The sequence below is a fragment of the Macaca fascicularis genome, chromosome 11 (genome assembly GCF_037993035.2).
Source record: "Macaca fascicularis isolate 582-1 chromosome 11, T2T-MFA8v1.1".
NCBI classification, from domain to species: Eukaryota; Metazoa; Chordata; class Mammalia; order Primates; family Cercopithecidae; genus Macaca; species Macaca fascicularis.
This window is the reverse complement of record NC_088385.1, coordinates 69,507,277-69,535,112: the sequence shown is the minus strand read 5'-3', so window position 1 is coordinate 69,535,112 and position 27,836 is coordinate 69,507,277. Positions and strand designations below refer to the sequence as shown.

At 37.1% G+C, this 27,836-nt stretch overlaps 1 protein-coding gene across 10 annotated transcripts in view; it reads right to left on the bottom strand.

Annotated features, from left to right (window-relative positions):
- Window positions 1-7,053: 7,053 nt before the first annotated feature.
- The window catches only part of MON2 (MON2 homolog, regulator of endosome-to-Golgi trafficking), a 132,009-nt gene continuing 111,226 nt past the window's right edge, over window positions 7,054-27,836 (bottom strand). For 7 of the 10 annotated variants that reach the window (XM_065524517.2, XM_065524519.2, XM_005571422.4 and 4 more), the window contains 5 exons: window positions 25,909-25,969; window positions 23,743-23,866; window positions 18,685-18,892; window positions 16,049-16,131; window positions 7,054-11,639 (listed from right to left, as the gene is read on the bottom strand). In XM_065524517.2, the coding sequence (XP_065380589.1) occupies window positions 11,476-11,639; window positions 16,049-16,131; window positions 18,685-18,892; window positions 23,743-23,866; window positions 25,909-25,969 (640 nt within the window). In that variant the 3' untranslated portion in view covers window positions 7,054-11,475. Of the gene's footprint in view, window positions 11,640-16,048; window positions 16,132-18,684; window positions 18,893-23,742; window positions 23,867-25,908; window positions 25,970-27,346; window positions 27,553-27,836 lie in introns of those variants that run through there. The other 3 variants (XM_065524521.2, XM_074007329.1, XR_012420431.1) reach the window with 2 other exon arrangements.

Genomic DNA, 27,836 nt, shown 5'->3' with positions numbered 1-27,836 from the left:
CGCCGGCCGGGCGCCGAGGCTTCGCGGGCTGTCCCCAGGCAGCGCCCCGGAAAACAAAGGGGATTCCCAGCCATTGTCCTCCGCGGCGCTGAGCATCACCAGCACTAGCAAGGCAGTAGCTTGCGCAGTTATCTCCACAGCGGGCAATGTCACAACCCGACCAACAGCACAAACTACTACCTCAGCCAGGGCCATGGTGTAGGGGAGGCACGGGACCACGCGGAGGGCAGCAAAGCGGCTCCGGCGCTTCTCCGTCCTTCCTCGCCGCCGACGTCGGCCCGCCGTCCCTTCTTTTCCTTTCCCTTCCCCGCCGCGCCGCGCCCGAAGACCCCGCCCAGCACCGAGCGCCTCGGCTGCTCCCGGCGCGCCCCGAGAGCTACGGGGATCAGAGGCGGCGCCGGCGCCCGGGTGTTACAGCCGGCGTTTATACGTCAGCCACCGCTCGGAAGGAAGGCGCCGGTGTCCTGCGAGGAAAGCCGCTCCCTCCACTGCCCGAGGGGAGCGCGTTGCCTCACCGCTCGGAAAAAGGAAATGGGCGGCAAAAGCGCAGTCAGACACCAACTGGTTCTGGACGGCCCCCGAGAGGCAGCGAGCAGCGCTCCCGCGCTTCGCCCGCTAGGAGCTGCCGCCACGTCCCGAGCTGCGCCGTTCGCGCCCCTCCCTGCTCCGAGCCCCCGGTGGGGGCTGGGCTGTGGCCGAGCCCGGCACCCGGGCCCCCACCCGCGCCGCGCTGCCGCACCCGCCGTCGGCCCGCTCTCGGCGCCGACAATCGCCGGGGTGCATCCTGCAGAGGCGGCCGCCGGCTCCGCCAAACAGCAACCAAGGCATAGCCGGGAAGTCCCCAGGCCACCCGTTCCCCAGCACCCTGCGGGGAAATCCCGTTCAGTTCTGCAGGAGGCGAAAACGGAACAAACGAAAACCCCTTAACAGTGAAACCGGGCCAGGCGATGGCCCGGGTGGCGACGGCGACGACTCGACGCGTGCGGACACGAGACCCGTCTCGCGCTCCGCTGCTCCTGTGCGTCCGGACGAACCTTAGAGATCACTTAAGGAGGCTCGCGCGCTACTCCTCACCACGTGACCGCCCCACCAGGCGGCCCCCCGCGCCGCCATCTTACATCCGGGACAGAGGCGGCGTCCCTTTTCCCCGCCTTGGCAAGCTTCGACGTGCCACCAGAAATCAGCCCCGAAAGAGGGGACCCCGATTCCACGTCACCGGAGTGCTGAGGCAACGGGCGATGCCCTCCGTCGGCTCAGTGGGGAAAAGTGGAGTCCGAAACTTTTTTCGGCCTTTGCCCGCAAAGAAGATGGCGGCGCATACCGCCACCTAAGCGGACACGTTGTACCCTGGCCGTGGTATGAAGTTTCCGGCACCTCCTTTCCCATCCAGCAAGGACACAATCATACGAGCCCCACCCACGGGGGGTGGCTGCTGAGCTACATTCCGCAGAAAACAGGCGGGAAGGCTGCGGCACAGCTCGCTTTAAACGCAAGCTTCTGGGACTCGTGGTTTTGGCTTTTTCTTTTTAAACCAAGTTAGGGAGAAGGCTGACTGCCATGGAGCCACTTCTACTTTTGGCCCAGACAACTTACGGGATTTTTTTTTTTCCTCCCATTTAGAGATTTTTTTGTAGGAAGTTAAATTATTTTAAAGAAAAAGTGAGGGCTCGTCAGATAAAATACAGGACGCCCAGTTGAATTGGAATTTCAGATAACCAGTGTTTTGGCATATGTGTGTTACATATATTTTTAAAATTGTTTATCTGATATTCCAGTTTAACTGTGCATTCTCAATTTTTAATGACTGATCTGGCAGCCCTATCAGCCTTACCCCTGAAAATCCATACTCATGACAAAAGTAAGGAATGGAGGGAAATGAAAAGCATGTTTAGCTACAACTTAGAATTGTCTTTGCCCAGACTTTGATCCTTCATATCCTTGTATAATTCCCTTTCTGGCAAAATAAGATTTTTTTTTCTTAAGCTATTACGATGTAATGTTGGACAACAGATCCTCCTGGCCAAGAGGTTTAATTGCAAATTAAAAATTAAATAACTGGCTTTTTGTTTCTATTCTACATGGTATAGGCGATGGGACCCAAACAATTTCTTAAAGTACAAGTTTTCAAGTTAAAAATCAGCCTGCCTGACATATTTCATAACATTTTTACGTGCATATTCAGAAACTTTCCAATTAAGAGTATTTGTGTAAACATAATACATTTGCAATTAAATGCTTTACTTGACAAAGCATAAACTCATCTATCAATCACTAAGCATAAACTCAAATCATAAACTCAAAGCATAAACTCACCTATCAATCACTTACCAGAAAGTCTGTAGAAACTTCACACCATCCTTCCTTGATAAGCAAAGATTGGACTGCCATGGGGATCAACCCTCACTGCTCATTCACTGCACAGTGGATCAGATTATTCTGCACCAGAGCAAATGTCCTTTGCCATAATGGCACAGATTTTTAAACGGCCATTAAACAGCTGTTTGGTCTATGGTATACAGATTTGTTACAGCAGTAGTTTCCAACTAAATTTAGTAATTACGCTACTTTATCACTTAGATTCCTTTCCATAATCTGTTTTTAACAGTGCTAACACCAATATACTTATCATCCACATATAATGTACTGTTACCATCAACTTTTTCTCCCACCCCCCATAATATCAGGAATCTTAAGTATCCTTTCTCAATATGACCACCATTAGTGAATCAATCCTTTATCATCACCTCGTAGCAAGAAAATTGCAACAGCTTCCTACCTTAGCTTTCCATACTGTATATATCCTATCGTGCTTATGATTGCAAGTTTATCTTCCTTGGTTTCATAATTTATTCTTAAATCACTCCAGACCCCTGCCATCTCAAATCTAAACTACTCTCCTTGGCTTTCAAGGAATTTTATGAAGGGATGCAATCCTTCACAGCCAACCTTGTTTCACACAATACACCAAAATGTACTGTTTTTTATTTCACAGATATACCTTGCTCACAGTATCTTTGCCTGAAATCCCCGCATATAGCCTTTGGACTCATCCAAAATCTAGGTAGCCATCAAGACTCATTTGAGTTCTACGTTAACCACTGAGCTTTTTCATTTCTTTAAAAAAACTTCCTTCTGACTACTAACAGCAATATTAACCTGAACCACAGAAGACTAGGCTATTTTATGATCTCATTTTAATCTGTACTTGTCTTTTACTGTACTTGACATACTTGTTAAAAGGTCTGTATTCCCTATAAAACTGTAAACTCCATGAGGGCAGAGACTAACTCAATGCCTAACACAAAATAGGGTCTAAAACGTTGTTAGCGATACACCAGTATTTAATTGTATAGTCTTGTATCCAGTATTATTTTATATATGCAGTTTCCTTGACTAGCTATAGTAAGCACTTGAGAGTGTTCCAAATAGCTTCTGTCACATACAGCAAGGACAGTTACTAGCACACAGCAGAGTCTTAACGCTCAGTGGTTGTCCGGTGAAAGGCAAAAAATTGGTCCCTATTGTGGGAAGACGTGGATTTTCTGGCCATTCTTGAATGATGTGTGCCAAATGTATTTTACTTCCCTAACTACTTAGTGGTGATAATGCTCCAGGCACAGCACTTTAGAACACACTCCATTTTAAATTCTGTTAAATAACCACTGTTAACTCCATTTCACAGAGGAGGACACCAAAACAGGTTAATTAACTTGCCCAAGGTCACGCATTTAGTAAATAACAGAGTTGGGATTTGCATCTAAGAAGTCTGGCCCCAGACTCTGGGCTCTTAACCACAATGCTGTTATTATAACTTCTTAAAACACACAACATATGTTTTAAACAGATAAAATGTTTTAAACCTGGACCAATAATAAAAACTCAATGCAATTTTCAAGGTCATCGTTAAGACAAATCTTTTTTTCACAGTATTTGAAGTTCTTTGTTATGTTCAAGTATATTTGTCCCAATGGCTCTCATAGAAATAGTAATTGCCTCAAGAGTATTTTTAGTTTATTTTATAAGTCTTGGATTTTAATGGACTGTAAAACATTAAACTATTGTACTGTAGTAGAAAGAACTGCTTTTGAAAAAGCAAGACATAGTGATCCACCTGGACTTTAGGTATGTGACTCTAGTCCCCCTGATCACTTCAACCCCCTGATCCTTGACTCTTCTGTAAAATGAAAATAACTTCTTTGCAAGGCTACTTTGAGGATTAAAGGGAATAATATAGGTAAAACCTTGGCCTGCACATACTAGGTACTCCAGAAATGGTGGTTAAAATTAGCAATTAGAAAAATTATTTTAACTATATCTGACTGCAGTACACACTGAGTAACGTACAAATTCTTGTTCTATACTTTCATTACATAACAAAAAAAGGAATTTTAAAGCAAATTATTTTCTTTGAGAGGTAGAGAGAGAGTCTGGCATTGATACGGACAGGCAGTTTCAAAACAGCTTCACCAAATTAAAAAAAAATGCTCATAAGATTAAGAGAATCTAATCTACATCAGGATTACATTTTTACTTGACCTAGCATTTTTACTTAAGGTTCCAAGTCTTTCTTTCTAAAGTATTGAGAGACACTTTGTGTCTTCTGTTTATTGTTTTATTTTTTCATTTTATATATTAATGGTTTTAATAAAGCTCTCAAGAACATTTCCCCTTTATTCTATAATTTTTTTTTCCAAACTGATCATCCTAAACATGTGACTCACTACTGGTAAAGTCTTTAAACAGAGTAAGTGATGTGGGTTATCAATAATGTTTCAGACTTAATGGGGATGAGAAAGCAAACACAAAGTATATTCAAGAAAAAAATGAATCACTGGTCAGACCCAAAGGTAAATTATCAAAGTGGTTATGATTTCAAGTTATAAAGAAATACTAGTATTGCTAGAACATAATTAAAAACCTGGAATCATGCTTAATGGTAACTGTAAAGCAAATAAAGGATCTATACAATCACAGTTATAACTATATAGCTTTCATGAAAAATCTATCCTAGACTACAAAGAAAATTTGGGTTTGAGGCCAATACATTTTCATGATTATAATACATAACTGATACATCTCAACAACATAAAAATTGTAAGGAGAAAGAGTAACAACAGTGGTATTACTTTCAAGAATTGTGTTGGGAACTAAAAAAGAATTTCACAAAATTAGATAAATATATCCAGTCTGACATAAACACCATATGGTAGCTGCCTTAAGAGACAGGAGTTGTATGTTATGTGTTAAATTATGACACAGAGGTAGTAGTAAGAGATGGAAAGCAAATGAAATTTGCACAGTTGGGTCTGAAGCCTAATATTTTATTTTTCTCAATAAAAATAAAATTGCAATATTAAAGGTATGGAGTATTTTTCTCGCATCTCGTAAAACTTCATAGAAGGAAGCAGTTGTTAATATACTGCGATGATTTTCCAAATAATGGCATGGTTTAGCTCTTCTCTGGCTGCACTGTTTATTGAATTTTAGTTTAACATAAAACTTAGTGTAACTACATTCACAGCAACCGAAAATGGTCTCAAAATTTAATAATTTTTTCATACTTGAGGGGATAGAATCAATACCACAGTATAATTAAGAAGGTTTCAATTGACCTCTGGGTGAAACAAGCACACAGACACCAAATACACGCCAGAAAGACTCAGATATGAGAACTATAAGATTCCAGGTCTTCCATCAAATAGTGCTTTGCAAGAGAAAAATGAAAATAGTTGAAATACATGGGCAATATATGCTGCCTCAAATCCTTCTTGTAAGTAGGCAGTGTCAATATTATAAATCAATAAATCTTAAGATGGGATAAATCTAAAACATCTGCCTCAAAAAACAAAGATCTCCCCCACCTCCCAAAATCATAAAAAACAAACCAAAACCCTAATTAAAAAAATTTTTTTGAACTAGAGATAGGATCTTGCTATGTTGTCTAGGTTAGTCTCAAACTCCTGGCCTCAAGTGATCCTCCCACCTTGGCTTCCCAAAGTGCTGGGATTACAGGTGTGGGCCACCATGCCAGCCAAAATGCTCATTTAAACAGGTTTTAAATACTTTACTTTGAGAAAAGATATATAATCTCTCTATCCACATAACAAAAAAGATATGATTGTTCCAAATTTAGATGCTGAATCCATCATATTTATAGCAATACCATTTTGTGAGCATCTTGGCTGCTGAATCCTGTGTATTCATAAAGACAGTAGGAGTTATAGTCACAAATTTTTTTTTTTTTAATTTTTAGTTTTTCATGGCACTTCCAGTTTTTGGAACATATTACTTTAACTTGTTCAGCTATTTCAAAATGGCAGGGGAACTTTACCTTTGCAAAAACGCAACAGTGGCCAAAGTGGAAAGTATTTCTAGAATCTCATTTAATAGAAAGGCAATGAGCAGTGGTTCTACCACTAACAGCTCCACTTTTTCTGAGCAAGGAATAGGCACAATTACAGAAAGAGCTGAAAGAGAAGAGGCAGAGAATGAAAGAGGAATTAAAAGAGAAAAATCAGGGGAAAGTATAAGAAAGATGGTAACGTAAACATAAAATTTAACAAGGAAAAAAACACAAAAGAGAGAAGGGGGAGGGAAGAAAGTGATGTCCAAGAAAAAGGAAGAAAAACAGTCAAAGTTCTCTCTTATGATATAGTAATAAATTTATCAAACAACTTGAATAATAACCCTGTCATTATAAAATCAACTCCACACTCAAATTACACATTTTTTCCTCTAAAGAATTAGTAACTAATTGATCAACATCTTTGTTTAGAAATAAGGAAATCGCTTTGAAAAGTCAACATGCCTAGAGTTAAATAAGAGGTAGAGCCGTTCATCATTGCCTCAGAATTAGTCGAGATGACCAAGAATATTCATATAGAACTTGCCACATGTTCTTTTAAATAGCCAACACTGTTATTCGAAATTACTGGATTTGTAAGACATTTAACCCCCTCCGAAATGGGTCTGTATATAAACCAAGATACAAAGACGTTAACTCTCTTTCTGACTCTATAAACACTTTTCATTCAAATGAAAGCACTATTCTACTTTCCAGAGATACAAAAACTTTAATTCAAGTGATCATGAAGTATTAAAAGACTTTCCCCACTTTATATAAATTGGTAAAATACTATGTGGTATGAACTCCCATTCTTCTCATGAAGGATAATTTTTTTAAAAGAAAAACTCCCTCTAATAATGTAGATAAACACAACCCAGGAACACTAAGCATAGTAAAATGTGATACTTTATACAAGATCAGCTATCTGCCAAAATGCCAAACCTAAGTGGAAATCTAAGGAACATACCCAGCTGCTGGCAATGCTTTCAGAGATCATTTTTGTCTACATCTGTGGTAGTTTTCTATGAAAAACTGTAATCCACAATATTCTGAGCCTGCATACTAACCCATTCCAAGGGTGGCACAGTTAGGGGCTCCTGTAAGTGTTTTGCCTTGGCTAGACAGACTTCACCTACAGCAGTCTCTTGGAAACTTGGTTGCCCATCTGAATTATTCTGTATTTGGGGAGAAAATATTAGTCATTATAAAATAACTACACTGCCCTTCATTGACACTAATGTAATAATGACCACCTTATTAATAAAGAATATACTTTTGAGTTGTTTTCTAACAGTGCTCCATAACTTAAGCTAATTCATCCTTAACTGTTTCTTAACTGATCCTTTGGCCCAATGGTTACCTGGGACTAGTGGTACCCAATTGTGACAATAAAATACTCTTTAAAATTATATTGAGAAAGGACAAATAATCTAGTTGTTATTGGCCTGCAGTAGAAATAATTTAACTGAATATTATTCTCCAGAATTAAATATTCATCTAATTGAATTGTTCAATTCAATTAGATGAATATTTACACTAAATTGTTCATCCCTTTCTTCTGATGATACATACAAATTTAAGGAATATAGCAAGAACTGAATCAATAACCATATATGGAAAAAACAAGAAACAAGAGAGATGTTAGCTGTTAAGTGAATAAAATTAAAAATGAAAGCAAGTGAAAAGTGGTTCTCTCTAAGCCAGACTTTTATGCCTTATGTTTGTTTTGGAACCTAAAAGGCTCCTAATAAACAGTGTTACAAATGTATACAATAAAATTAACAAAACCTTAACACTAGTTATAAAGAAAGCTTGGCCGGGCGCGGTGGCTCAAGCCTGTAATCCCAGCACTTTGGGAGGCCGAGACGGGCTGATCACGAGGTCAGGAGATCGAGACCATCCTGACTAACGCAGTGAAACCCCGTCTCTACCAAAAAAACCACAAAAAACTAGCCGGGCGAGGTGGCGGGCGCCTGTAGTCCCAGCTACTCGGGAGGCCAAAGCAGGAGAATGGCGTGAACCCGGAAGGCGGAGCTTGCAGTGAGCTGAGATCCGGCCACTGCACTCCAGCCTGGGCGACAGAGCGAGACTCCGTCTCAAAAAAAAAAAAAAAAAAGAAAAAAAGAAATACTAAAGACATTACAAAATGATGTATTTTTTTTTTCCCTTGGCAGTGGTAGCATCATAGGAAACTAAGAAGTAATCTATGCAAGTTACAATTAGTTTATTTCCTTTATAATGGACAAAATGGCCAGAAAAAGACTTTATTAATCATACAATTGGTGGCATATGCCTGCTGTCCAGCAGTATGAATAAGACAGGCACTGGCAGTGACAACAAGTGATGATGTGAGGCTTAAAACTCATGGTATTGGCCAGGCGCAGTGGCTCATGCCTGTAACATCAGCACTTAGGGAGGCCAAGGCGGGCAGATCACCTGAGGTCCGAGGTCGAGACTAGCATGGCCAAAATGGCGAAACCCCATCTCTACTAAAAATATAAAAAAATTAGCCGGGCATGGTGGCATGTCTGTAATCCCAGTTACTTGGGAATCTGAAGCAGGAGATCGCTTGAACCCGGGAGGCAGAGGTTGCAGTGAGCCAAGATCGTGCCACTGGACTCCAGCCTGGGTGACAAAGCGAGACTCTGTCTCAAAAGGAAAAAAAAAAAAAAAAAAAAAAACCTCATAGTATTTCTAGTAAGTATCACAAAGGACATTTTTACTACTGTTTAAAGGGCTGGTTATAGACTCAATTGTGCCACAAAATGATCTTATCTTTGAGAGCCTCCTTTTTGAATCTCCTGGCATCTAATAATTTTACACACCCCAGTTCTTCTGGTCACTGAAGAACTCAATTCATATTAACAAGGCAAGGACGATGTGTTCCATACTAGCAATCAGAATATTTTAGAAAATGCAACCTAGAGGAATGCTTGACTCAAGGGAATGAATTACTGTAGTGACTCTTGGAGGGTGACAGGAAATATTCTGGAGGAAAAGCCTGTCAAATTATACTACCAAGGGGGCCACCCACTTGCTTCACACTAAGACTGGCATTACCTTCTTATATGATACTAACACATTCACTATGTTTGTGTTTTGAACTGTAGGGCATGGTCCTGATAAAGCAAGCTTTGGTTCATATAAATGTATATTGCATATACTTCACTCATATTTAACTATTTAATTATCTTAATTGTAACTGATCTGTTATTTCTCAAGTATAGACCATTTTCCTTTGAATAAATGCATGGCAATATTTTCAACATGTTACCGAATTGGTACCCTACCCTTGGGTTATTCTGTTTCAATGCTTTATCAGTGCTTATGTGGATTTTTCTAATCCTCAATTTAACATACCCAAATATAGAAAATAAGTACATAGCTTGAAGGATTATTTTTTACAACTTTAAGGAAAATGCTGAAAGCAGAACTTATGAAATGCCATATTTTACCTTAATTTTAGGTGAAATAATAAAATAGAAATTCAGTAACTCATGTAAATAAAAAATATCCCCTCAAATAAAGACCTTACCACATTACAGATAATAGTACAAATTAAATCATTATACAAGTATAATAGCCTCAAAACTGTATCTCAATCATGACTCAATTCTAATATCTTTTTGCAGTTTTATGATTATTCTGGAGAAGCTGAAATTTATAAATTCTATTAAGATCAAAGACCTTCCAATACACTAAAATAATACCAAGACCATTATGATTTCTTATGAATAATCATTGTTTTAAACATCTTTGTGTCTTCACATAAATTATGAAAATTTAACTCAGAAGAAAAATATTATAATCCATAATCCATTAAATAAAAAATACAGTGAGCTAGGTCAAAGTCAGTATTTTAAGAAATAATTAAGGTATTGTACTCAAGAGCACTTTTTTTTTCACTAGGATAGGAAAGTGAAACATAATTAGCATTTTACTCCATGACAGCAAGTTCACTGCACTTCTAAATGTTTGACTATCTCCAAAAATACACTTTTCATTGTTTTATAATACACACATATTTTATACTTGTGAGTTAACATAGGTATTTTTCTTGAGAAGACATTACAAAATGAAGCGCTGATATGAACAAAACCTCACAGGCAAAATTTTAGAAAATCTGAAATCATCTTGCCTGGGTCATAATTCAAAGACAGTGACAAATGTTGTTAGGGGAAACAAAATCAGTAGAAATATAAAATATGAAAAGTCTTTAAAATCCAGACAGCAAATATAAAAAACAGACAGACTTCAGTGAAAGCTTGGATAGCTATTTAAAGAAATGAGGTATGATGAAGTCATAGTGCTACAATATGTATCTATGTATTAAGAACCTATATTTCAAAGTTGCAAAATCAGCAAATCATAAACTATTTGCTGCTGTGTTCACATGACCTTACTGGTCAGATGTTTAATGGTCACTAATAATACATTTAAAATAAGCATGAAGCTAACTGCATGATCATATGGTGAGCTTATCCGCCACATAAGAAGGCAAATTATAAGTAAAAATGTAAGCAAACAATTTTGTATTAATAATAAATAGAGCTTTAAGCATTTAACATTATCAATACTTTTAAAATTTAAATAAATGCAACTATTTTATACAGAACTGTACCATTTATTATACACACAAGTAAGTTCCCTTTGTTAACAAAGGCTGGTTATAGATAATATGGAATGTTACAGTACCATCTTGCATAAAATTCTAGTACAATTTTGTACTTGAAAAAGGGTGCAAAAACACCAGCCTAATAAATCTGACTGAATTGAAATATCTCTTCTTTCTTTTTAAAAAGTACATCATTAACCACATACACCACAAACTGTACATAAGCTCACTTTAAATCACCAATTGGAGATATGATAGCATGTATATTGTAGTGTTAATTATCCCTCCCATCAGTTTAATTTATTAAAGCCTTACACTGCTGTTCATTCAGGAGCCTTTGTTGATGTGCAAGCTTGTAATATGAATTACTGAACTTAGGTAAGTACAATTTAAAGGAGGCCAACGACAGCTGCCAAGAATTATTTGCAGTAAGAAATGTCCTTCTCACAGAAGACTCACTTAGGAGCAAACATTTTTTAGAATATCTTCCTTCTTTCAAATATATTGTAGCCGGTCAAGATTCTCCATTTTGAACTCTGGATGCTGGTGGTTGCATGAAATCCTTAAAGGGAACTAGTGCCTCTTTAAGTGCAGAACAGACTTCAGAAGAAGAGCAGGTGATGCATTCTACTAAAGTTGGGTATAAGGCGATTACTTGTGCCCAGGTATTTCCATCAACTGTAATGCAAAAGTATAAAACCTCAAAAGGGTAGAATTAAATAGCAGACATTATTCAATTAACAGGAACACAATCCTTTAAACTGAATGTAAAGAAAAAATTCTGAAATACGAAGATTCTACAAGCTTGTATCTTTTTATCTTTTTAATTTTTCAAAGATTTCCTGCTATATTTAATAAGGTATAGGAAAAAATATATGTTCAGTGTGCAGTCATCAGTAATAATAAATTTGATAAAGTACATTTTAAATGGTATTTCAATTTGCAAAGGCTCTGAAAGCTAACAAAGCAATTCAGAATAATCCAAACTTTGGCATTTTTAATATAATTGCCAGAGGATGTAGTGTATGTTTCAAGAATTAGAAACTTTCAGTTGTCTGCTAAAAGTAGAAAGCTTTTGAAATACAAAATATGTTTAATGATTTTCCTAGTAATATCTTTGATGTTACTTTTAATTACAAATGGTCACAAACTGATTCATTGTTGTCTTGTACTGTTTGCTAATCTTTAATGTATATCATTAGATGTAGACTTGAGTGGGGAGGAACCATGTCTGCCTTCTTCACCACTATCATGAACAAATAGTACAGCTGAATGCTATTGCTACTGAATGGGCAAAAGTGTTACATCCCAATTAGTTATATTTTCCTATAAGTATTGTGCATAATGTTGGGCATCCAATATGCAAGATTTTTTTTAGACTTACATATTTTTAAAATTTTGTGAAACAAGTCTCAAATCTAAAAGGCATTATAGTATTAAAGAAAAATAAATACTACGTGTAGAGAGCTTTGATTCTGTTTCTCACTACAATTTACTGGATGTCAATTGCCTAAAATTCTTTCTGAAATAAGGCAATGATGGGTGTCCCTGGTCAAGTCATTTAATTTCTCTTTATCTTACTTCTCCCACTGTAAAATAAAGAAATGAGTTTCTCAAACTAGTGTTCCTCAATTTACTTCTTAGGAAAAAGCTCCTGATAAAGTAGTTTGGCAGATGTTTCGTATCTCTCACCTTTTGGAGACAAAGTCTTCATATCAATTTATTAAGGGCTTGTAGTAAAAGAACAAATTTAACTTTAACCCAGTGTTCCCAAATTCAATTATGGAGTTTTTTTCATCCAATATCTACTGACAACACACATCATCAATGTTCATGCCTTAGTACATATCTTGGAAAAATGCTATACTGTTAATTTAACCTCTTTTCCCAAACAGGGGCTTCCTCAGGGTGGGTGTGATAAGAAATGGGGAACGGGGCTGATGGGTATTGCTGAGGGTGAGGAGTCAGGCTGGAGTTGTTCTGCTTTTCTCTGTTTTAATATGTTGGGAATTCACATCACATTTCATTTGTAAAAAGAATTTTGCTGCTTAACAGAATACAAAAGTCTAAAAGCCACTGTCTAAGAAGTTTTAAAAAGTCTGCTTCAGTTGTCTCCTGTGAAACTTTGCACTAATCATTTAACAAAAGATTAGATAGAATGAAACCTGTCTAGGTTGTCCCAGATGGAGAGTCAATTGACCAAATTAACCCTTGGTTTATTACAGTAAAACACAAAAGTACGTTAAGATGACATCTTAAACTCAAAGGAAGCAAGTCAAATTTCTTAAATTAAAATATGTTTTAGGCTGGCGTGGTGTCTCACGCCTGTAATCCTAGCACTTTGGGAGGCCAAGGCAGGCGGATCACCTGAGGTCAGGCCTGGCCAACATGGTGAAACCCCATCTCTACTAAAAATACAAAAATTAGCCAGACGTGGTGGTCCCAACTACTCAGGAGGCTGAGGCTGGAGAATCGTTTAAACCTGGCAGGCAGAGGTTTCAGTGAGCTGAGATTGCACCACTGCATGCCAGCCTGGGCAACAGAGCAAGACTCTAAATATTCATTTGTGTACAAAATTCATTGTGTACAAATATTCATTTGTGTACAAAACAGGGATGGGGGAGTATTAGAATATGTGCTTTGTATTTAGAAAATAAACTTCTGCAGGGATCCACAAACTAATACAAATGGTTGTCTGTGGTAAAGTAAGAACTGGGCAGATAAAGAATAAGGAAAAGATCATATTAAAACTTTTCCCTGTATATCATTTTACAGTTTTGGATTTTTGGACCATGTGTATGTATACTACCTATTTAAAATTTTAAATAAAGATCAAGCAAAATGATGAAAACAAAATCTCGGCTGGGGGGCAGTGGTTCATGCCTGCAATCCCAGCAGTTTGGGAGGTGAAGGTGGGCAGACTGCTTGAGCTTAGGAGTATGAGACCAGCCTGGCCAACATGGCAAGACCCTATCTCTACTGAAAATACAAAACAATTAGCAGAATGTGGTGGCACGTGTCTGCAGTCCCAGCTACTTGGGAGGCTCAGATGGGAGGATTGCTTGAGCCCAGGAGGTCAAGGCCGCAGTAAGCGTCGATCACACCATTGCACCCCAGCCTGGGTGACAGAGCGAGAGCCTGTCTGAAAAAAGACAAAAAAACAAAAAACTCCCCAAACAAAAATAAGTCTAACAAATGCATCTTTTCTCACAAAAAAGCCCCAAAACAAATAGGGAAGTCATTCTTTTTCTTAATAAAGCTTACCACAGCGTCCTAAAATGTTATATCATCTTATATGCTTACATTCAAATTTTTACTTCATAGACCCAGAGACATAATTCAAACTCTATTAAACAATTTTTAATATTCATTTAGTTAAATCATCTATTACTACAATGTCTTATACATATAACCTTTTTACTGAGTTTTTGCTTCCTTTTCTCCCTTTATACACGTTCTGGTTCTTCTTTAAAAAAAAAAAAAAAAAAAAGATGGGGTCTGACTACATCGTCCAGGATGGTCTCAGACTGCTAGACTCAAGCAATCCTCCCACCTCAGGCTCCCAAAGTGTTGGGATTGCACATGTGAGCCACTGCACCAGCCCAGAACACTATTTTAGGAAAACCCAAATCTGAACTCTAATAGGATAAATTCAGGACATTGCCCCAGGCTTTTTCTTAGAAATTCCATCCCTCCCTTTGGGTTGAATAAATACAAGTGTACTGCCTCTTAAGATTTAGTATAATACCCTTTCTAGGCCAAAGTACCAATGGGTGAATTTTAAGAAAAGAAAAATACATATTTATTCCACTTATATAATAGTTGACAGGAATAAATATCCTACAACTCATTCATTAATTTACTAGGAATCTCCTTTTTTCTTGGGTATTGAAAGTAATGCTCCTTAAAGTGCCAATCTGCTACAAAATAAGAAGCTTTTCCCAGAATGTAAACCAACACGCTGCTTTCTTCTTTACAATGTCTTCTTGTATAAAAAAAAGTCAGCTGAACCAAGCAGTGTGTTTAGTGACACATCTGATTTATATTCTGATGCCAGCTCACTATTTTGTCCCAGACCAGTAACAAAACTGTTGAAGCCAATCAATGGCTGGTCCAACAAACCATACTTTGAAAAGCAATGTTGTAGAGGATTCAAAATAGAACAAAACATGGTCTGAAAATCCTCTCAAAAAATCTTAACAATGTAAAGGGAGATGAGTCATGTACATGCATAATTGTAATACAAATAGAGTGCTTCAAGACAAGTACGCATAAAAAAGCTTTGCATTCAATGAAAAGATGAATTATTTACCTTTAAGAGATTAAAAACAAGGTTTAAAAGTAGGGTGGTATTCCAAACAGGTCGATACAAGCTGGATAATGAAATAAACAAAAGGTTGGAAAAATTTGGGAAGATTGAGAATTTTAGTTTAGTGGAGAGTAGGGGAAATGAAATCTATTGTGGAAAATGAAGTGTGACTAGAATGGAGTCAGAGTGCAGTATTCTTTGCAACTTGGTAGGAAACAGTAAATGAAAAATACTTTTTTGCTTTGAGAGGATGAGGAAATAAATGATCAAAGCCCTACTATAGAAAAATCGTTTCTGGCTATCATGTAAAGAATGGACTGGATAGGAATGAATAACAGAAAGGGCAAATAAATGAGAAAGAATGATAAAAATGATTCAAAATTATTTATACAGTTTGTATCTATAAAGTAAATCAGTACAAACAGAAGATAAAGCCCTTTTCCATCTCTCCCCAAATAAGTCAATGATCTACATTAAAAAATATATGAAATATGGATTGTTCTTGCAATACCCTGACTTCAGAACAATTCAGTAAAAAAAAAAAAAAAAAAAAAAGGTCAGGTAGACTGCCTCATAAAAAATGAAAACATTACAAATTAATTTTACTTAATTGACATCCTAATGGACTTGATGTTTTGTTGTCATAAGAACTGGAGAAAAGAAGTCTAATGACTGTTATGTTCCTATAATTCAGTTAAATTAATAGTAATACAAAAGTCCATCACAAATAGAACATAAATGCTATGAATTTAAAATAACTGAGTTTCTAAGCACTTACCATTCTCAGGCTGAGTTTTCTTAAGTGAATCAATAAGAGTACTGACTGCTTTTAAAACAAATATAATTTCTGTTACTTGTTGCCTAAAAAAGAGATAGGAAATCATTTCCATTAAGATTTTAAAGTTACCAGGTGTGTTTGTTTTTTAAACTAAGTTTGTGCAAATAGATGAACTTTTGAAAAATACTGAACACAATACAATGCAAGGTTAATGTTAGTTTTAAACGCATATAAAAGTAAAAATAATTTTATTTATATGTACTTCAGTGTGCAAATCAAATTTGTAGTTATTCTTGCCATAACTTATCAATTAAGAAAGGGGTGGGGCAATCTACTCATGAAAAATTAAATTTATTTGTAAGATATTTCACATTACTTAAAATTAAAATGTTTTATTTTTATTTATTGATTTTTTGAGACAGGGTCTTGCTCTGTCACTTAGGCTGGAGTGCAATGGTGAGATCACAGCTCACTGCAGCCTTTACTTGGGCTCAAGTGATCCTCCCACTTAGCCTCCTGAGTAGCTGGGACTACAGGTGCATGCCACGTTGTCTGGCTAATTTTTTTTTTTTAAGTAGAAACAAAGTCTTGCTATGCTGCCCATGCTGGTCTCGAACTCCTAGGCTCAAGTGATCGCCCTGCAAAGTGATCCTCCTGCCTCGGCTTCCTAAAGTGCTGGGATTACAGGCATGAGCCACTGTGCCCTGCCCTTAAAACATTTTATAATATATGCTTTTAAAACCTCTCTACAAGTTTGTTTGTTTTTTTTTTTAAACTAATTAGTACTAAAAGAGCTTTGCCAAAGTTTAAATGGAAACAAGACTACTATTACCACATGGCATATATTTTACCATGCTGATGAAAGTATATTCAAAATTACAATGGTACTTATTTAACTTTCTAATACTACAAACAAGAAACATGCTGGAAATCAATCCTAAGGTAGCACTATTTGGAGACATCAGCAATGAAGAATGAACTTGGAGTAAAGGGTCAACAAGAGTAGCTTGATTCCCTTCTTTCTCCTCACAGAAACAAAGCTCTTCTGGTCTATGGCCCGCCCTCATCCCTCCCCATTCCTGGTGTGCATCTGTGTTATTGTACAGATAAGACTTTTCTAATACCATGTCAGGGTGCTATTTCAAGACTTCCTATTGTAAGCATTGAAGTATTTTATTGTGTTGCAATGTAGCTTTTTAGAAAACAATTTAATGATACTGCAACAAACACAGAATAATACAATATAACTTCATAGGACAATTATAAATAAGGCTCAATTTAAAGGTAGTTGTTAAAAAGTAAAGACTTAGAACATTAAAAAATAAAGTGAAAGTTTTCTTCTGAAATCAAATAATATTTTATAATATATAAATATATTCTAACAATATTCCACTCAAAACAACCTTATTACCGCATTTCCAAGTATACTTCAGAAATCAATTTTCAATCATGCCCATAACCAAATTACTAACATCTGTCTTTGGAGTGTTTTTGTGTATAAATTTGAGTATGAGAAGTTATAATTTATGTTCTAGAAATTCAAAATACACTGGATTCTAAAAGAAGAAATACAAATAGCTAATATGCATTGGTAATTAAAAAATGAAAGCAAACTACCATATGACTATTTTTCATTCACCAAATTAGAAAAAGATAAATGATAAACTGGCAAATAATTTTAAAATGCTAAAAATTAAGGAAAGGGACATTGGGAGAATGTAAATTGGTATAAATCTCTGTTGGGAAATTTGGTTAATGCATATCAAAAGCTATAAAATGTCTGTGTCTTTTGACAGGTCAATTCCAACCTCAGAAATTTATTATAAGTAAATTAAAATGTGCACAAAGATTTAATGCTGGTGATTTACCTCTCTAGTCCTACCTTATGAGATGGCAACAATGATTTTTGTCTTTCCTGACTTTGATAACTATGTTTTCCCATGTTATTTTCTGTTAGCTTCATTTGCTATGTCTTAAACTCTAATTTCCACATTAAAAGTAGATTTGCAACCTAACTCAAATGTATGACTGCATCCTTTGTTGAATTCTGGTCTGTACTCCAACTCTGATTAGCCTTGGCTGACCAGGAGAGCCTAGTGCCCCTTCCACTGACACAGGTTGAATAGATGAGAAATAAACCAGTTTAGGTCCATGGGCTTAATTAAGCAGATTGGATGAAAAGAAGACCTAAGATCAGGCTAGCTGACACAGAGAGAAACCTGCAAATGACTGTAAAACAAACTAGGATATTCCTAAAATATGATTTATGATTTTCACTATAGAGAAATAATATCATGTGTTCATACAGATCCACAAGTCCTTATCTGGAAATCTCTGGAAGAAGATATATTTTGGAATTCAGTTTATTTATTTTTTTAATTCAAAAAGGTAATTTGGTACCTATGTATCATATGTTACATAACCTCCATGATGGGTCTAAAAAAGTACCCCATAACAAAACATGTTAATATGTCTATAGGAAAACCTGTGAATATTTACACCATATAGGATAAGATTATAAACAACTTCAGCTTAGTTCAGATCACTTACAAAAATACTTGCTTTTCAGAATTTTCCTTGTTATCAACAATTAGTACAACAATACATTTATTTCTTTAATAAAATGAAATATATACCTTGGAAGAGGGCATTTACCACTTAATCTTTCATCCTCTATATAGCGATGTAGTACATCTTGGGACCTCTTTAAAAGCACTGAGAGTGCCATTCGTGAGATGTAGCCTTCTTGAGGTGTTGTGACTTTATTACTGAAGGAAAACTGAAGCAATGTTTCAAAACACATTTTAGAAAATTCCTCTCTCAAACGAATATCAATCTCTGCTTCTGTAAAATTAACAAATTTTGATGGTTAATAAAAGTTAAATCAATGAGCTTTAATGATAACAATGCATAGCAAACTAGGAATAGAGGGAAATTCCTCAATCTGGTGAAAGGCATCTAGAACAACCTATAGCTAATAGCATACATATAGTGAAATTGTGTTGTGTGTGTATGTGTGTGTGTAGAGAGAGAGAGAGAGAAACAAATTCTCCCTCACAAGATCAAAAACAAGGCAAGATCCTCATCACTTCTATTCAACATATTTCTTGACTTGGTCTTTCTATACTATAAAACAGCACTATAAAATATACTTCACAATAGTTTTTCATGTGGTCAAACTTGCATTAATCTCTTTTTCTCTCTTTTTCCCTCTCCCAACAACTTCTTTCCTGGAATGTGACCTCTGCTCCAGTCTGGCAGTTGCTCTCTAGACACGCTGTTCTGCCATATCCTGAAACTAGTCTTTGCCATCACCCTGGAAATTGTTTCCATTATCTCTTGAGTTAGATCCCACTTCCAAGATCTCACGCCTTCTTTTTCTCCTTTTTTTTTTTTTTTTTTTTTTTTTTTTTTTTTTTGAGACGGAGTCTTCTCTTGTTGCCCAGGCAGGAGTGCAGTGGTGCAATCTTGGCTCACCACAACCTCCGCTTCCTGGGTTCAAGTAATTCTCCTGCCTCAGCCTCCTGAATAGCTGGGACTACAGGCACGTGCCACCACACCCAGCTATTTTTGTATTTTTGGTAGAGTCAGTGTTTCACTGTGTTAGCCAGGATGGTCTTGATCTCCTGACCTCATGATCCACCCACTTGGCCTCCCAAAGTGCTAGGATTACAGGCGTGAGCCACAGCGCCCAGCCTCATGCCTGATTTTCCTTGGTTTACCACTTTGTTTTTACAGAGCATATTTTGAAGTAGCTTTCTAAGAAAGAATGAATGAGAAGTAAAACTTTTGAGAGCATGTACCTCTGAAAATGTCACATATTATGGTACTCAAAAAAGTACCCTGCAGCATCAGCATTACCAGAAAACTTGTTAGAAATGTAAATTCACATGTCACCCAGTCTTACTGAATCAGAAATTCAGGGGTACAGTTCAGCAATTGCTTATCCTCTGGTTGATTATGATGCATGCTGAAATTGGAGAATTACTGTTTTACACTCATACTTGGCCAACAGTATGAGTTTTTAACATGGAGCTTCCATGTTAAAAGTCCTTTCCATTTACAACTGCTTCAATGTCTTTTAGCATCCAATACTGCCTCTGAGAATTCCAATGTCTGTTTTTGTGTGTATGTGTGTGTGTGTGTATGTTTTTCTTTTTTTTTGAGACAGGGTCTTCACTCTGTTGCCCTGGCTGGAGTGCAGTGGCATGACCTCAGCTTACTGCAACCTCCGCCTCCCAGGTTCAAGAGATCCTCCCACCTCAGACTCCCGAGTAGCTGGGACTACAGGCACACACCTGGCTAATTTTTGTATTTTTTTTAAGTAGGGACAGGGTTTCACTGTGTTGGCCAGGATAGTCTTGAACTCTTGACTTCAAGTGATCACCCGTCTTGCCCTCCGAAAGTGCTGGGATTACAGGCATAAGCCACTGTGCCTGGCCTCCAATGTCTTTTGTACTGAACTTTTTTTTTTCTTTCTGAAATCTTTTAGGGTCTTATCTTTATCCCAGGTATTCTGATATTTCATAATGACATGCCTGACTGTGGGTCTTTTTTCTTTCACTGTTTTTGGCACTATTTTTAATCCGGAAGTTTTTTTCTTCAGTTCTTCAGTTTATTTCCTTGATAATTCCTTCTCTTAGATTTTCTTTGTTCTCTCTTTGTCAGATGTTAGACTCCTTGGATTCATTTGACTTCTCCTTTCAACCTTTCACTAAACTTGTCATCACATCTTTAGTTTCTATGAGTTCTTTCTTGTTTTTTTGTTTTTGAAAAAGACAGAGTCTCTAGTCTGTCACCCAGGCTGGAGTGCAGTGGCACAATCACAGCTCATTGCAGCCTTGTTCTCCCGGCCTCAGGTGATCCTCCCACCTCAGCCTCCTAAGTAGCTGGGACTACAGTCATGTACTATCTCACCCAGCTAATATTTGTATTCTTTGCAGAGATGGGGTTTTGCCATGTTGCTTAGGCTGGTCTCAAACTCCTGTAAGCCTCCTGCCTTGGCCTCCTAAATGCTGGGAGCCACCGTGCCCAGCCTTCTTTCTTTTTCTACTGCTCCTTTTATGTAGCATTTTAAAATTGTTTCATTGCTGTAGTCTTTTATCTCTTTGATCATCCTAACTGTAGTTTTATGCTTTCAGTGACTGTGCATTTTATCTGTTTCCTCCCAATGTCTTTTACTCCCTCTTCATTCGTTTTGGTCTTTCTCTTTTGTGTTAGAGAATTTCCTCAAATGTCTGTGAGCTCTGACTATCAGATCATACTTAAAAGCAAAAGGCCAATCATCACTGGAACCTCTGTGTTTACAGGTTGGCCTTGTTTAGCAAGGAACCGTTTTGTATGTATATGTTTAAGGAAAACTCCAAGTTTTTTTTTTTTTAAATGAAAACTACAAACTTTATTTCTCAACATAAGCTCAATCAAGTTCAAGACACTTTTGTAAGCGAGGATACCAGCCATTTAGTTTATCTGTAAAAAACTGAGGTCCTGGGAATTTAACCATGTCAATGCTATTTTTTTTACACTATTAACTGAAGAAAAAGGCTGTCCTTCCATGGTATGTTAAGATCCGAAACAAAAATAAACCAAAAGGAGCCAAATTACAACTGTAAAGTGGATGCCTAATGATTTCCCACTGAAACTCTTGCAAAATTGCCCTTGTCTGATGAGAGGAATGAGCAGGAGCATTGTTGTGGTGGTGAAGGACTCACACGTGAAGCTTTCCCAGGTGTTAGAAAACTCCAAGTTAATGCTGAGAAGACATGCATCATATGGCAAAGTCACTGAAAGAATGTCCATGCACCTTTCTTGTCTTGGTAAATTTAATACTATAAATAGCAAGATATATAATCAGAAAACTGCCAGGAAAAGTATACTTGGTAACTCAACAGCCCTTATTTAACTTTGAACATTTATGCCTAATTGTGAATATTGTTCTTAATGTGTATTTTATTAAAAATTAAATATTTTCGCATACTCTTAATAATAAAAAGTTTGCTACGTTAAGATAAATGGGCTTTAAAATTTTCCCCGTGAGATTCTCATCTTTGCTAAACCCATACTTTACCAGGCCAGTTTTAAAAACTGGGCTAAAAAAAAAACCTAGTATGTGAAGTAAGCAGTATGAGAGACATCTAGTGGTCAAACTGTACACATAAATGCTCTTTAAAATGCGCAGCACAAAATAGGAGAAGCTAGTTAAGGCTCTAGTAAATTCTGAGGATTAACGATCTACATGGCACAAATTTATAGTTTTGGTTTTTTTTTCTTTTTTCGTTTTGAGACAGTCTTGCTCTATCTCCCAGGCTGGAGCACAGTAGTGTGATCCCGGCTCACAGCAACCTCTGCTTCCCGGATTCAAGCAATTTTCCTGCCTCAGCTTCCTGTGTAGCTGGGATAACAGACACATGCCATCACACCCGGCTAATTTTTTTATTTTTAGTGGAGGCAGGGTTTCACCATGTTGGTCAGGCTGGTCTTGAACTCCTGACCTTAAGTGATCTGCCCATCTTGGCCTCCCAAAGTGTAGTTTTAAAATCATATATACATATATATGAGACAAGAGTCTTGGTCTGTTGCCCAGAGTGCACTCTAAAATGCAGTGGTTCAATCATAACTCTGTCCTCTCAGCCTACTGGGCTCAAGCCATCCCACCTCAGCCACCTGAGTAGCTAGGACTACAGGCATGTGTCACCATGCCCAGCTAATTTTAAAACTTTTTGTAGAGATGGAGGCAGTCTCACTATGCTGCCCAGGCTGGTCTTAAACTCGTGGCCTCAGGTGATCCTCCCACCTTGGGATCCCACCTAGCGATCCCAGAATGCTGGGATTATGGGCATGAATCACTGCACCTGGCTGATGCCACAACTTAAGACTTGAGCTCAGGTTTAGAAAAAGAGAATTAATAACAAACAGTAATTTATATATCGGTTCCCAATTAAGGCAGCATTACATCATGAAAAGAAGCATGTAGTTCTTTTTTAAGCATGAATTTGGCCTCTAGTCCTAAGATTGTGAGCAATTTATTTTTTCAACCTTTCTAAATCAATTTTCTTTCCTATAATATGGTCGTACCTATCCTCACAGAAATGTTCTGAGAAATGAGATAACATTCTAGCACAGTATCTTGTACATAGTTGGCACTGAGTAAATGTTAATTCCCTTAAAAAATGTTGAGGCATCTTATTTTTTTAAACGAACTCTGTAATTTATAGTCCTGAGAAGATGGTATTAATATCTCCATTTTAAAGGTTACAAAACTGAGACTCAAAAGTTAATTGACTGCTAAGTGGCAGAATATACATTCATATTTTTATATTCCTTTCCAATCTATGACTTCACAAAACTGGTAACTTGTGTCAGCCTGCAGTGACATCCATGGATTCCACAAAGTGCTCTGCAATTTCATTGTTCACAGTTTGCAATTATGATATTTAAAAGATTTAGTTCAGTGTTTCTGATCATATATCAGATTCCACAGAATAGAAACATGGAATAAAAACATTCTATTCCACAGAATAGTCATGTCATAACATTTCTCCTCATAAAGCTTAGTTCTATATTACAATCCTAAAAATCACCTTACCATTCTTCAGTTTACATTACAAAATCATAGGATTGAACATTTCTACTGTCAGTTTCTTCAAAAGTACTTCAATACTTTTTAATACTTAAAAAAAATTAAAATAACATACCTGTAAATGAAGATGACTGAGAATGTATTGAGCCCTTGTTAAGCATTGTCATTATTTGACCAACAAATTCCTTAGGAATAAAATTGGCATAAGGTAGTATCTCATTGCTGATAAGCTGAACTACCTAAAACAAAAGGGACAAATGCAAATGTATTGTTTTCCTTGAAAGAGACTGACTAAAATAATTTCTAGAGTAAAATTTAAATTTTACTTTAAATGAAAATCAGTTAAAGAACTCTCCTTTAAAGAAGTACACAAACATTTTAATGTTAGCATACAGGATGACTACTAATCTGTTTCTCTCATCTGTCTTAGTAACTTTAATAGAAAATAGTACCATAACTGTTTACTATTTGGACAAATGTTGATCTTCAGCATGATAACTGCAAATAGGGCTCTAGAGAAAAATAGTCAGCATATGAAAATTTACCCATGTTAGAATTAAAATATTCAAAATAGGATTAAGAATAACATTTAAATCACTTTTTATAACCAAAAACTACCAGCTGTAAGAGAAATTAAAGTTATATTCATTTTTGTCAAATAGTTTATTTCTAACATGTAGTACGTTATTTTGCCCTTTAAAGTCCACGAGAGCTTTAATACAGTAATGGCACAAAAGGCAATATTTTGTTTCCATATAATGCCTATGCATTTTAAATGTATATTTTATTTATTTATTTATTTATTTTTGAGATGGAGTCTCGCTCTGTTGCCCAGGCTGGAGTGCAGTGGCGTGATCTCGGCTTACTGCAAGCTCCACCTCCCGGTTCACGCCATTCTCCTGTCTCAGCCTCCTGAGTAGCTGGGACTACAGGGGCCCACCACCACACCCGGCTAATTTTTTTTTTTTAAGTAGAGATGAGGTTTCACCATGTTAGCCAGGATGGTCTTGATCTCTTGATCTCGTGATCTGCCCGCCTCTGCCTCCCAAAGTGCTGAGATTACAGGCATGGGCCACCGCACCCGGCCAAATGTATATTACGGTTCCTCTATCCCACTTAAAGAAAAAAAACCTCCCAAACCCTAACCATCAACAAAAAAATCCACAACCACAAGAACTGCTTATTTAAATTCCATTTACAATCCTTAAAATATATTTCTTATTTTTTTACTTTTATTTTTTTAGAGACAGGGTCTTGCTCTGTTGCCCAGGCTGAAGCACAGTGGTACAGTCATAGCTCACTGAAGCCTCCAACTCCTGAGCTCAAGTGATCCTCTCACCTCAGTCTCCCGAGTAACTAGGACTATAGGTGTGAACCACCATGCCCAATTAACTTAAATTTTTTTTTTTTTTGTAGAGATGGTGTCTTGCTATGTTGCATAGGCTGGTCTCAAACTCCTGGTCTCAAGCAATCCTCCTGCCTCAGCCTCTCAAAGCACTAGGATTACAAGTATGAGTCACCATTCCCAGCCTCAAAATATATTCTTTTTTTTTTTGAGACAGAGTCTCGCTCTGTCGCCCAGGCTGGAGTGCAGTGGCGTGATCTCGGCTCACTGCAAGCTCCGCCTCCCGGGTTCACGCCATTCTCCTGCCTCAGCCTCCTGAGTAGCTGGGACTACATGTGCCCGCCACCACGCCCGGCTAATTTTTTGTATTTTTAGTAGAGACGGGGTTTCACCGAATTAGCCAGGATGGTCTCGATCTCCTGACCTTGGGATCTGCCCATCTCAGCCTCCCAAAGTGCTTGGATTACAGGCTTGAGCCACTGCGCCTGGCCTCAAAATACATTCTTTAAAAAACACTATTTGCTTTAAGAATTCCATAGGCTGTATATACAGATGATTAAAAATTGAAAAATTCAAGCAACTGATTAATTTGAACCAGAAACATCTGGTATGTCAAACTGCAGAGTAAGCTCTCAAATACATGCCCCCTGACTGATGGATTTATTTCACTGAATCAACTCTTTTTACATGTATTAAATGAAGTATTAATAAGTATTGGGATAACATTCACAAAGCACAAGACTATAACAAATCTAAGGAAGTCACTTTTAAAATGTCAGTCCTTTAAACATCAACATTTAACCTGTAAGAGTTTTAATGCTTTCAGTTTTAATCTTAACCTATTACTTTATTCTTTCAGCAACTGTATAGTTCAAACACTTTTACTATTTGGTTTCAAAAATGGTCACAGGAAAACATTTTAAATAGCTTCCTTACCTCGACATCAATATTTTCATTTCTTTGAAACTCTTGAATAGAGAGATTATCTGGAGGTATGCTAAAAAAATAAACAAAATACTTGATTTTTAAAGATAAAATATTCCCTGCAAATACAAACAAAATAGATAAACAGTATTCAAATGTCAAAAAAGTATGTCTTCCAACCCAGGTTGGGGCATTATTATTTATTTAGAAGAGTAATATTATAAATTAAAGTAATTAGTTTAAACTATTAAGCTAATTACAAACATGATACTCTAACTACAAAAACACTAGGTCCAATCTTGAACTAAATAAAATCTGTAGAACTAAACTTCTTTCGATATTATGAATGAAAAAACAATGAAAGGTAAAGATATATCATCTGCAGCAGAGCAGAAGTTACCATTGTGGTGTTACTTGAATTCACTTATATTGGTGGTTATTTGAGAGAGCCTTAGTGAAGCTGCTGAATTATTCACTCAGAGACAGTCCATTAGTCATTAATTTGTAACAAATACAATGGATTAAAGATCTTTACAATAGGCTGGGCGCGGTGGCTCAAGCCTGTAATCCCAGTACTTTGGGAGGCCGAGGCGGGTGGATCACGAAGTCAGGAGATCGAGACCATCCTGGCTAACATGGTGAAACCCCGTCTCTACTAAAAATACAAAAAACTAGCCGGGCGTGGTGGCGGGCGCCTGTAGTCCCAGCTACTCGGAGGCTGAGGCAGGAGAATGGCGGGAACCCGGGAGGCGGAGCTTGCAGTGAGCCGAGATCGCGCCACTGCACTCCAGCCTGGGTGACACAGCGAGACTCCGTCTCAAAAAAAAAAGAGAAAATCTGTAAAGAAGAGGACTGATGCAGATTTTCTAAAGCAGAAAATTGTTCCAACAAGAACAAAGGAAATCAATAGTTCTGAGAGAACCAAGGTGGTGGATTCCAGACTGTGGCTCATAAGAGTGAACATTAAAATGGACATAAAGTTAAAAAAACAGCAAGATACTATTTAAAAACAGTTGAGAATAGGATAGTAATAACTGTTAGAATAATGACAGCTAAAAAGTTAGGCAGCCACTGTACTATGAGCTTTATTTATATTAATCTCCCATAGCAATTCCATGTAGTAATTATTACATAATCAACAGAAGAGGGAACTGAAACTTAGAATGCCTACTAATATGCCCGAGAACACACTTTAAGTAAATGACGAGGCCACAATCTAAACCTAGATTTATGTGACATTTGAGCCTACATTATTCTTTTTTATGTTGTAGATGTAAAAATAGTATTAGAACATTTAGGTTTAATATATACTTCTGTATATTAAGTATAATATACAATTTTATATACAGGAATATATGGGCATCAGACTGTGGTTTCATTGGTTTGGACATTTTTCATTCAACAAATATCTACTGAGTACCAATTACTTTGCATCAGGTATTATATTCTTGGGTGTTCAAGATCTAGCTGTGAACAAGATAGACTCAGTCCATTTCTCATGGAACTTAGATTCTGGTGTCCAAGTCCTAAGCTAACTATAAATCGGTAGTAGAAACTAGAGGAAAAAATTGAAAGAAATTTACCCAAACCTGAACCAATCAGAAGAATTTCACAATCACTGCCATCAAAGCAGCTTCACAGACTATATCTGCATCTCTAGAGACAAAAGTTGTGTTTAATTTATAACCAAGGAAGGTAAGGGCTTAGTAATATTAAAAGATTTGTGATGATGGTGGAGGTAACTAAGGATGAGTTGATTATCAACAAAAAATGAAGAAGCAAAAAAATAAAATAATATTATTAGTGTGTATGTTTCTATATTATTAGTGTGTATATTTCTATATTATAGTTCAGTGTTTCTATATTGTTTCTATATTATAGTATGTTTCCATGTTATAGAAATATACACACTAATAATATTAATACTTTTAGTGTGTACA